The sequence below is a fragment of the Fulmarus glacialis genome, unplaced genomic scaffold (assembly GCF_000690835.1).
Source record: "Fulmarus glacialis isolate BGI_N327 unplaced genomic scaffold, ASM69083v1 scaffold23169, whole genome shotgun sequence".
In the NCBI taxonomy this organism is placed as follows: domain Eukaryota; kingdom Metazoa; phylum Chordata; class Aves; order Procellariiformes; family Procellariidae; genus Fulmarus; species Fulmarus glacialis.
In genome coordinates this window covers 1-11,421 of record NW_009234201.1, presented here as the reverse complement: position 1 = coordinate 11,421, position 11,421 = coordinate 1, and the positions used below count along the sequence as shown (strand labels likewise).

The window sequence follows — 11,421 nt, the reverse complement described above, 5'->3', positions numbered from 1 at the left end:
AGTCCCTCAGGATCTTCTGGAGAAAGGGCAGGTGCTCCGGACAGGCCCGGGCCACGTGAGTCAAGAGAGACAGGAGGTCAGTTGTGAGCGTGAGGCTGTCTGTGAACAAGGCAGACGTCAAGAAGGCAATGATGTGCTCTGAGGCGGCGGCTGCCCTCACCATTTGGTCGATGACCTGCTCATCAGACACAACGAGGTGGCACAAGAGGCTCATGGGGAGCTCGGTGTACGAGAAGGGCAGGTGGTGAGAGCAGACCTACGGAGAAAGGAGAGACAGCAGCGCTGAGTGCGCTGCCCTTGTGTGCGGGCCGGAGGGCGGTTGAGGCCTGACCCACGGCAAGTCAAGCAGCAGCTGAAGGCTGCCAGCAGGTCGGTGCAGAGCTCAGCTGCCAGCCAAGCCGCTCCAAGGGCTGCACAGCACCCAAGTGACATCCCTGTGCGGGCAGAAATCACCAGCATGGTGTGAAGCCACACATCGGGGGCTGCAATGCAGGGAGCTGTGTCCACAGTATGGGGTGGAAGAGAAACACACGGCCAAGAGGGTACCTGCAGCAGCTGGGCAGGGATCTGGGCATCTCTCACAGCCTCCATGACCAATGCTAAGGTGTCTCCATCCACATCCAGGGCAAAAGGGAAGCAGAGAAGCTGGCAGGCCTGGATCACCACAGCTGGGACAAGCTCAGGGTCCCCATCCTTTCCTGCTTGCCTGAATTTGTTAGAGAGAGCGCGCTTAATACAGAGGTGATCAGAAAAACATCAAGACAAGAGGCAGAGAGCATTCCCCACACCAGGCGCTCAGGGAGGTTCTGCAGGTGAGCTGTGCCCTCCAAGTGCCAGGACAGTAACTTCTCGGCCCTCTGTGTGCTTGTGTGCAAGCCCCATTCAGCAGCTGAGCTTTGCCCGCTTCAGCCCTCCCCACAACTCACGTCTGTGCCAGGCATGCCAGGAAGCCAGGGGACAGCAGCCTCTTCAGTGTCACCATGAGGACACCGTGGGACTGGGTGAGCTGAGGCAGACACCGGTGGGACTCGCGAGTGAAGACGAAGAGGGCCAGGCTGAGGAAGAGCAGGGTGCCTGCAGGGGGAACAGCACAGCAGAGGGGCAAAGCTAGGGAAGGCTGAAAAGTCTCCTCTCTTCTGTCTGCCTGTACTGCCTCAAGGCTGCTCCAGAGTTGTTTCTGTGCTTTTTTCAGACCAATCTCCACCCATGGTGGTCACATCTGCCAAAGTGAATGTTCCCCTGCAGCAGAGACACCCTTTCTTGTTCTTCCACAGCCAGCTCAGCTGAGCTCCTGCCACCTGGGCACAGCATGAGCCAGCCCAGCCCTCCATCCCTGGAGGACAACAGCAATCCTCAGGAAAAGCCTCCTGAGCCCCTCTGGCCTCAGGGGCCAGGTGCTGACGGGGACAGGTGTGGGCAAGTCTGAGGGCAGGATGTAGAGCAGGGTCCAGGGCAGACGCTCTGCCGACCTGCAGCTCCTACCTTGAGGGGAGAGGAGGTTCCAGTCCGGCTCTGCCGCGGGGTGACCTGCCCCTGGGGGGTCTCCCTCCAGCACTGCCCTGTCGCTGCCCACACGAAGCACTGCAGCAACACAATGCCACACCACACTCCACAGCTCTGAGGCAGCAAAGCCCTGCTCCACGTCCACGTCCTCCTAAAGATGGGGAGACAGGTGTTGGGGGACATCCTGGTCCCCCACGGCTCCTCAGCGTTCTGGTCCGCATCCCTGCCAGCGCCAGGTCCTGGGGAGGTCAGGGCTGGATGGACACGGTCCAGGGGGAGGAGAGGGGGCCAGTCCCCGGGCATATCTGCCCTCTCTCACTTCAGTGTGCCCATGAATCACCCCTCCCTGCCCACCACCCTCCCACCAACCCTCCAGAGCTCCACAGACAACCCAGGGAATTAGGTGACTTTCATGGAGTTGTACAGCTCAGCCAAAGCTGCCCAGTTCCCTGGTTTGCCTCAGCCTCCATTACCGATCCACATTTGGGCCTTTTTGCCCCCACACCTTTTGGCAGGGACCAGGCAAAGGGAGACAGGTAGGCTGGTAGGCTGGTACCTGGGCAAGGAGCTTCAGGAAGCGGAAAAAGATCCCATCATAAAGACCAGCACCCATTGGTGGGGGGAGCTGCAGCTGTAAGAGAGAGTGGGGGACAGGCTGGAGCTAGGTGCTGAGTCTGAGGGCAACAGCACCACACCTGCACCCTTCTGACCCCGTCTTTGACTGCACACCTCCACAGCATGGTGACAGCATGGCTCCCCTGCTCCTCTGTCCCCATCCCGTACCTCAGCAGGTGCTGTCAGTGCGGTTGTCACCACCGGTAGGATCTCTTCTCCCCTGAGCTCCAAGGCCACCCCATGCTGACTAAGCTGTGTCAGGACGAATGCTGCAGCACCCTGCGGGACAGGGAGAGCTCAGCACCTTTGGGACTTTCCCATCTGCTTGCTCAATGCTGACTCTTCATCCCTTGGCCCAGGACAGGGACAGCCAGGCTGCACCTGCCCCCATCCCACCCTGAGCAAGCAACAGTAGGACCCAAACGGGACATGGGGCTCTGCAGGGCTCTCAGTGATGGCTCTGGCAGGGTGGGCAGACTTACCACAAGCGAGGTGACAGGAGACTGGGTGATGAGATCCATGGCTAGGGTAACCACCTCCTCAAGTCTGAAACACAGGGACGAGGGGAGAGGGACTGTGCTCCCACAGATTCACATCCCACAGAGCAGCAGCATTCAAACACCCCCAGGGCTAGAAAACAGCCATCTTGCAGGAGAAGCAAGCCCTGGTTCACAGCACCTCCATGTCCTCACCGCATCCCCAGCACCCACCCACGCTGCCCAGCACTCTGCTGATGTGTCTGGATTGGAGGGATCAGTGAGAGCAGAAGCTCTGGGCAGGGTACAGGGCAGAGGGCTGTTCAGGGCAGGGCACGTTCCTCTCCCACCCATGAGCGAAAGCAGGTGCTTACCTGGGAGGGGAGGCCTGGAGCTGCAGGGTGAGCAGGGCCAGCAGATACAGTGAGGCCTCGCAGGTTGCCCCCTGGGCCACCTCCACCACGGGGACCTGCCAAGGGAGCAGGAGTCACAGGGGGACAGCAAGGCTGGAGGGGAGGGAAGTATGTTTCTGGGCCCTGAAGGAGAACTGCACTCTCCAGCCTAAGCTCCCCCAAACTCTTCTCCCCACACATTCCCCAGCTTGGTCTGAGCAGCGCTCAGAGGAATATGTCCTACCCCACCACCGGGGCTGCGGTCAGGCCTACCTTGCCCTTCGAGATCTGCATGAGGGAACCCCACAGTTGCTGGCTCCTTCCCAGGTGCTGGCACAGGCTCAGGCTCGCATGGCAGCCAGCATAGAGGATCTGTGAGGCAGAGGGGAGAGATGCATACCAGCCCCTTGGGACAGGGTCGCAGTGACCAGGCCCATCCCAGTCACACCCCATTTATTCATCAACTGACACCAGGGAGATGGGAGTCATTGAGGGCTGAGCCCACAGTTCCCCCTTCCTTAACCCCAGACCAGAGGTCCAGGCACCTCTGGGGACAGCCACATAAACAGACGGGGCCATTACCTTGAGCACGTTCAAGGAGCAGCTTGGGTGCTCCAGTCTCCCCAGCAGCCTCCCAAGCTGCTGGCTCTCTCCCTCCATAAGCTTTTCAGCTACCTCCTGAGCGACCTGCAGAAATCAGCCTGTTTTGCACCCTGGGCACCTGAAGCACTGCACAGACTTAAGAAGTTTAATGCTAGCAACAAATTAATAAAAGAAGGCATCTGCTTCCTACACGTTGCCTCTGTTCACAAAGGGATGCCCATCTGTCATGACCCAGCATGGCTTTGATGCACGGTCCCAGAGCTGAGATGAGCAAGGTGAGATTCCTCCTCTGCTTCCCTCCTTGTTGACTTAAAAGTTGAGTTAAAGAATCAAAGTTGAGTTGAGTTAAAGGATCAAATGTAAATCTGTAGTCTTGTTTTCCCTCTTATTTATTGTCCATTCAATTTCAGATTTCCTACAGTTCATATTACTGTCATGTAAGAATTCTTCTTGTTTTCTCTGCATTGCCTAGTTCTTTACTTAGCCCATCCCACAGTTCAGATCCTAAGTGTGAGTCTTTTAACTGACTTAGGACTCCTTAGATTCCTGAAGCTCAGCTGTTGGCTGGGAAGGAGCAGCCTGCAAAAACCAGCCCTACAGCCACCAAAGCCGGAGGACTCCAGCCCTCCACTCTGCTGCTGAAAAAGAGACCTTCCTGCAAAGGGTTGCTGTCCCTGTGGGGACCACACCTCCTCGCCCTGCAAAGAAAGCTGGCCTGACCTGCTGCTTGGCTTCCCGACAGCGGTTCCTCTCCAGGGGGATGCTGCAGGCAGCAGCCAATGCAGCCGTGAAGAGGTCTGCCACACGTAGGCTCTGGTCATGGGCTGACTTGGCCTCCATCACTGCACCTGCACAGGGAGAGAGCTCGGGAGACATGTGCTAAGGGTGAGGGACGCTGAGGGGCAGCAGGATGGGGCTGAAGGCCAAGAGAAGAAAAGTCAGACTTGTGACACGAGGAGGATGAGATCTAGGATTGAGGGAGAGGAGAGCCCTGGTTAGCAGGGGTTTGGGCAGATAAGTTTCAGCCACCTCCTCCAGCCAACAGCACTGCAATGGCAGTCAGTGCTCTGAGGGAGCCCAAGAGCAGAGGGAGAAGGGGAAACTCCAGGAGAAGGTGGCGAGCTGCCACCACTGCTACCTCGCAGAGCAGGCTGCTCTGAGATGGATCCCTGAAGGAGTCTGCTTAGCAGGGGCTGATGCTCCTCTCGCAGGCTGGCATAGAAGGGGGCAGAGATGGAAGGGCACATCGCATCTAGGCTCTGACAGAGCAGGGTGAAACACTGCGGGAGACACAGGGGGAGACACTGCAGATCAAGGGTGGTACAAGAGAGAAGGGCAATGGGGGAGGAGGCTGTGGGGGGACAGCAAAGAAGGGAGAAGGACTCATGCACTGGAGCTTCAGGGACCTCCAAGTGTCCTCTCCAGCCAGGTTACTGTGTGGGAGCCAATAACTCTGGCTGAGAGAGGGGTACACATGGAGGCACAGTCAGGGAAGGTGACCCCTCAGAGAGCTCATTTCTGCATGTGATCCCCCCCAAAACTCCCAGTGGGTGAGACAGCCTGCCCTAACAAGAATGCATCAGACCCCACAGCTGGGAGCAGTGTCCTCAGCCTGCACTCCCCCTGACATGCACACCGAGCCCCACAGCTTCTGTCCCTGGGGGAGAGGGTGGGCAGAAGGGAGACAGGGGCACCCTTACCAGGAGGCTTTGCTGGCAGAGTCTCATCTCCCTGTCGGCTGGCTCAGCCAGCAGCTCTGGCAGCAGGGCTAGGAAGCAGCCGGCACTCTCCCGGAAGGCCTGCAGGCTGGGGAAGGCAGCAGGGGCAGAGGAGAGCAGAGAAACACAGGGTCTGGCTGTGAGGACAGGGTCTGGCCAGGCCCATATGGCCCTGGCTAATACAGCAGGCAGCACACACTAGCACTGTGAGCCAGTGCCAGCAGGCAGCACAACTGGACTCTAGTCAGCTGTGCCTTCCCCTTAATTAGTCCCACTCACAGAAAGTGCTCCTCTGTGAGCACAGCAATATGGCATGAAGCACTTAGTCCGCTATGCTTCCCCACGGAGACAGCTCCAGCCACAGAGTATGAGCATCACCCTCCCGTCTACTGCCGGGTCCCCGCAGTGGCCTCAAGAGACCTCAGAGCACAGATGGTTGTCCCTACCTGTCCTTTTGCCCACTCTCCTCCAGGCTGCACTCACTGCTGAAATAAACTGCGGTCACCATGAGGAGGTCTGTCAGCACTGTGATACACCAGAGCTGCTGCAGGATCCAGAAACAAACAGCAAGTGGGGATTGTCTGCTGGCCATCCCAACACCACCATGGCAGGATCCTTCCCTGCCAGGACCTTTCCCTTCTCAAGGGGGCCTGGAAGAGGCACCGGTCCTGTGAGCCAGCTCCAGCAGAACATCAGGGCCTCCTCAGCACCAGCACTCTGCAGGGCTAGAAAGAGACCAAATTTCTCTGGGATTCTACACCCACCTGCCTGGTGCTACCACTCTCCAGGATCTGCTTGGCTAGGCACAGCAGGGACAGAGGCACATTCAGCTCTCGGCAGAAGTGGGTCAGCAGCTCAGAGTCGCACCGGGTAGCCAGGAGGTTGCCCACGACACGGAGCACAGGACGGAGGCGGGAGGCTCCCTCCAGCATCCCTTCCAGCACCTGGACACAGAAGCCAGAAGGGCTCATGATCAGCAGCAGTTGCGGCCTCTCCATCAGCCATGGGGCAGCCCTCCACCCCCTCACGCAGGGGACAGCAGGGGAGAAGATGGCAAGCTAAGTGCATGAGACAGCTCTGGCTCCTGGAGAAGCAGAGGATCTCCTTGCTGGCTGACTGAGGATTCTCCCAATGCTCCTGACCCAATCCTGGGGGAGAAGGCAGCATCCATATCCCCAGTCGTAGTTGTCTGAGCCAGCCATCACGCACCTGCTGAGCAGAGTCTGCCAGGCGGGCCTGGACACGGTGCCGGAAGGCCAGGTCCCTCAGGAGGCTCAGCGGTGTGCTCAGCTGCATGGCCAAGGGCTCTGTGGCCTCGACCAAGTGCTGCCACTCCTCATCGCTCTCCAGCTCCTAGCCATGGAGGAGAGAGGGCTGATGCCACAGACCCTGCCTGCCGCAGGGTCTCTGTACCAGCACCTGGGGACTGGGCCCTCACCACAAGACACCATCTTACCTCACTGTCCAGGTCCACAGTCTCGATGCTGCGCCTGCCCCGGGGCTCTGCCCTGCCAGCACCAGGCTGCAGAGGAGCCCCTGCTCCAGGAAACTCCCGCTCATAGTCTCGAGTGATGCTGTGCTCCCTGGCCAAGGAAACAGCGCAGTCAGTGAGCAACCCTGCCTTCCCCTCTTCCTCCTTTCCCAGCCCCAGCCCTCCCTCACCGTGGGTTGGGTGGAGGCTCCTCCAACTCCCACTCTGCCATGCTGCTCTTTCCTTGCAGGACACTGGGGTTCTTCTTTTTGGAGGCAGCCGGTGGCTCCCCCTCCACGAGTGCTGCCTGCCCAGGAGCTGCTCTGAGTCTATGCCCTGGGCATCCTTTGCCAGAGTCCTTCGTAGATGCATCACCTGCCTTCAACTGCCCCTGGGTGATGGCAGAGAAATGTGGTCAGGGCAGGGTTACTCAGACAGCCACATGAGCGCCCTAGACCCCAGCACCCCGAGGACCCCACATCCTGCCTCGTATGTGGCTGACACCCCAGCCTGACCCATGTACCTTCTGTCTTTCCCCCCATTTCAGTGCTCCTCCTTTGCCCTGACTGTGGGACACAGCCAGAGGAATCCCACGCTTTCCTCCACCTTTTTCTGTGCCTCCTCAGCCATCTTCTGACGGGCCTTTCTCAGGATCCTGGACTGGCCGCTCCTGGGGGCCAGGGAATGGGCTTGCTGCTCCTTCAGGGCCTGCAGCTCTGGGGACAGCTTGGTGGTGAAGGGGTTTGAGATCCCGTGCTCTTCTGTATCATCAATCACTGGGGAGGCGAGGGGAGAACTTCATCAGGAGCTATCCTTTGGGACACAGGGAAAGTGACCAGCTCTGGGATCCCAGGGAAATCCCGGGAAACCCAGAGCAAGCCCAGGGGCAGGAGCTAGGGGTCAGTGCATGGAGGAAGCTGAGAGGAGGGAGGCAAAGAACAGGGTAGTAAAAAAAGCAGGGCAGGGTGGTTCTCCCAGCCTCCACACAGTAATAGGAGGAAACGGACCTGGCCGGTGCCAGAAAAAGAGCTGGTACTCACCAGTAACCCGTCCAGCAATGAAGGGGTGAGAGAGCAGCTCCGGCCACGACAGGCGTTGGCGGGGGTCCTTCATCAGTAGTCCCTGCAGGAAGCTCTACAGGGCAGCACAGCGCCAGGGTCACTGACATGCTTGGCACTCACCAGTGAGCACAGTGTACCCACCAGTCTCCCTCAGCGAGGGCACCCAGGAGGCCTGCATTCCCTGCCTGGCTCTGGGGAAGGAATGGCCCTAGTGCTCAGAGCAGATGGGAAGACACTTTTCTTCCCAGCCCAGTAAATTACTCCTCTGCTGTCGGCCCCAGTTTCCCAGCTTATAGAGGGACAGCAGTGACAAGGGTCTCCCTCCCAGGAGGCCAAGCTCTCATCCCTTCTCTGTTCTGAAATCCCTGTTAGAGGACGTAAGACCTAAGGGTGACCCACCAGGGCAGCAGACGAGGCCAAAGCTGCTGCCGCATTAACGCATCTCACCCCACAGACAGGGCCTTCATCCTCACCTTGAAGACTGGGCTTATGGCCTTGGGCCATTTGACAGGGTCCTTGACGATGAGGCTGACAAGCTGGAAGATGCTGCTGGTGTAGAAGGGAGGAGTGCCCACGAACAGCTCGTACAGGATGCAGCCCACAGACCACAAGTCTGCCGTGTGGTCGTACGGCCGCTCCTCCACCAGCTCAGGGGACATGTACAGCGGGGTGCCCTTGATGGAGGTCAGCACCATGGTGTGGATGCTCATGGCACGGGCAAACCTGCTCAGAGCAAAGCACAGATGGCCAGTTCAGGCTGAAACATCTGTTGCAGCTCCCAGGGAGATCCCTATGAGTTTACCAACACCTCTCCCCTCTGAAGTCCAAAATCCCCCATCCATGCTCAACCTCTAAATATACACAGAATCCAGGTCCCCTTCCACACTCCCCCCTCCTCCTCTATAGCACCCAGGACACCCTTTGGCTGCTCCAAGCCCAAGTGTCCCCCTCAACCTGGCCTCACCCGAAGTCACAGAGCTTGACGATGCCGTCTTTGCCCAGCAGGATGTTCTGGGGTTTCATGTCGCGGTGCAGGATGCGGTGGGAGTGCAGGTAATAAAGAGCAGAGACCAGCTGGGCAGCTATGGTCTGGACCTGCCGGAGACATGGGACCCTCACCCTGTGTCCCATGGTGCAACCAGCCAGCACAACCATGGGGTCCCTTACAGCCTGGCTCCCCCAGTACCCCCACTCCTGCCCTTGCCCTGTTTGGGGCAGGGACCACCCTCAGCCATGGGCCAGTTCCTCGAAGTAGGCTGATCGCCGAGGCAGCAACCTGGTGTTGTTTTCCTTGGAGAGGGACAGGGAAACTGTCCCCTAGTGCAATCTGGCCCCCTTTCCATCCCCTTCAGAAGCTCTGCCAGGTAAAGCCTCGGAGGCACCCTCACCCTCCTGATGTCTCCCAGCCCACAGCAGAGACTCGCTGTCTGCAGGCAGACAAATCCTTTTGTCTCCATCCTGCAGCAAACACTGAGTGGCCACCGCCATGACAGTCACCTGGTCCTCCGGCAAACTCCCATCATCCTCCAGGATCTGGAAGAGCTCCCCCTCTGCGTTTTCCCCCCCGGGGGGAAAGAGCGGCATGGTGGGATCAGGCCGCATCCAGCCGCATCACACCATGCCCTAGGGACTAAGACACAGCAGGGCAGTAAATCTATGAGGGAGACGCTGGAGTGTCGTCATGCACAGCCCATCAGCTTGGGCTGGGACGTGGGGTGGGAGAGAGCCCCTGTGGCTGCACTGCAGCAAGGGCCTGGCATTTAGCAGAGCTCTTGCAGCTGTCCTTATCTCGGACAGCCAGCAGAAACCAGGGAAGAGGGAAGGACAGGACAAGCCCAGAATGGTATTTCCACGCCCAGTGGGTAGAATAACCCCCTTGAGCTTGTTTTGAATCTGCTGCGCAATTTCTTTATTTCATGCCCCCATATCCCATAGCATAGTCTTCAATCCTTCCCTATCACACTCTCTCCGCGACAGTTTAGGCCACTGAAAAGTCACAGTCTCTGAAGATCCCACTCTCACCCTGTGATCCCAAACCACTCCTCTTCATCACACACCCCCCACCCAGCTCCTTCACCTCTGTGCATGACCCAGTGCACCCCCCACAGCCCATCCGGGTGCTGGCTCCCCACACAGCACATACTGGAGGGCTCTGAAGAACACTGACCAGGCTGGCGTCCCAGTCCTTGTTCAGGCAACCCCCACGTAAGGTCCCTGCATGTCCTCAGGGAGGGTGGGAATGCCCTGAGGGCAGGGGACCTCAGCGTGGCCATCTGAGGGAGCGGAGTAGGCTGGTGGCAGGATGGCAGCACTCAACACAAGCCAGGAAATGGCTGGGAACAGAGCGAATCTGGCTGGCTGGAAGAGCTGCTACAGCCCTGGGGGGGTGTCACCAGCATCTCCTGAGGAAGAGGTCCCTATGACAGCAGGGGCCAGCCCTTCTTCCCCTGCCCGAGTCAAGCAAAAGCATCTGCCCCAAGAAAGTCCCCTTCACCTCCTTGTCGGTCTCGAAGCTGTCGAGCATCTGAATGATGTTGGGGTGATGGAGGCCTCTCATGATCTCAATTTCCCGCTGCAGGTTCTTCAGCTCCTTCTCAGACCGCCCCACCTTGGGGATGAACTTCAAGGCCACCACCTTTCAAAGCAGGCAAGGCTGGGATCAGACCAGGCTCCCACCCGCCCTGGCAGAGGCTGCGTTTAACCCAAACAGGACTCAGCATTTTCCAGCTGAGCACACCGAACGAGACATTTGTTCGCTGGATCCCTTGAAGCTGGGCCTTCTCCCAGGCCCTTGCACATCGACACCAGTGCTCTCAGTACTTTGCACACTAGCATATAAAGCAAACAAATGTAATCGGTGAGTACAGACAAAACTAGGACTGACAGAAACACAGGACAGTAGCTAGAGGTGCTGGTGGTGGACAGCAAGCTAAATACGAGACAGCAGCGTGCCCGGGCAGTGAGGAGCACTAGCAGCACCCTGGGCTGAATCAACAGGCAGGAGTTTGAGGGAAGTGATTACTGCCCTTTACTTCACACTTGCTAGACCACACTGGAAATGTTGTGGCTGGTTTTTGGCCCAGACATCGATAGGCCAGAGTGGGTATAGCAGAGGACACTGGGATGGCGAGGGGGCTGAAGCACGTGGTGTACAAGTTCAGGCAGGGGGAAATGGGCTTGGTTAGCCTAGAGAAAAAATGCTCAGGGAAGCCAAATAGTAATCTTATGATTACCAAAAGGAGGTTTCAGAGAAGATGGAGCCAGGCTCTTTACAGACGTGCAAGGCAGGAGGATGAGACAGGGATTACAAACTGAAACAGGGGAGCTTTCAACTTGATATAAGGAAAAACCATTCACCCCGAGTATAGTCAAGCACTGACTGTGAGGTCTTTGTCCCCGCAGTTTTGCAGGATCTGAATTTAGTGCTGACTCTGCTTTGAGCAGGGGATGGACTGGAGACCTCCCGAGGTCCCTTGAACCTGAATGACTCCATGCCAGCAGGAGCTGGCCGGGAATGTCAGCAGAAAAATGAATGAGTGCTGAGTCCCAAAGCCCTGGCAGGGCCCTGGAACCCAACAGCCA

At 58.2% G+C, this 11,421-nt stretch overlaps 1 protein-coding gene across 1 annotated transcript; it reads right to left on the bottom strand.

Annotated features, from left to right (window-relative positions):
* Nucleotides 1–4: 4 nt before the first annotated feature.
* Nucleotides 5–10,474, bottom strand: STK36 (serine/threonine kinase 36; the record flags this gene model as incomplete). Its single annotated transcript, XM_009585590.1, has 24 exons — nucleotides 5–256; nucleotides 547–706; nucleotides 927–1,074; nucleotides 1,483–1,654; nucleotides 2,060–2,134; nucleotides 2,287–2,397; nucleotides 2,601–2,664; nucleotides 2,969–3,063; nucleotides 3,260–3,358; nucleotides 3,569–3,673; nucleotides 4,310–4,437; nucleotides 4,728–4,869; nucleotides 5,290–5,395; nucleotides 5,754–5,851; nucleotides 6,072–6,251; nucleotides 6,517–6,660; nucleotides 6,764–6,890; nucleotides 6,970–7,169; nucleotides 7,385–7,554; nucleotides 7,819–7,912; nucleotides 8,313–8,562; nucleotides 8,804–8,934; nucleotides 9,337–9,395; nucleotides 10,294–10,474. Coding segments are annotated over 24 exons (3,291 nt in total), but the record flags the coding sequence as incomplete, so codon positions are not given.
* Nucleotides 10,475–11,421: the final 947 nt, after the last annotated feature.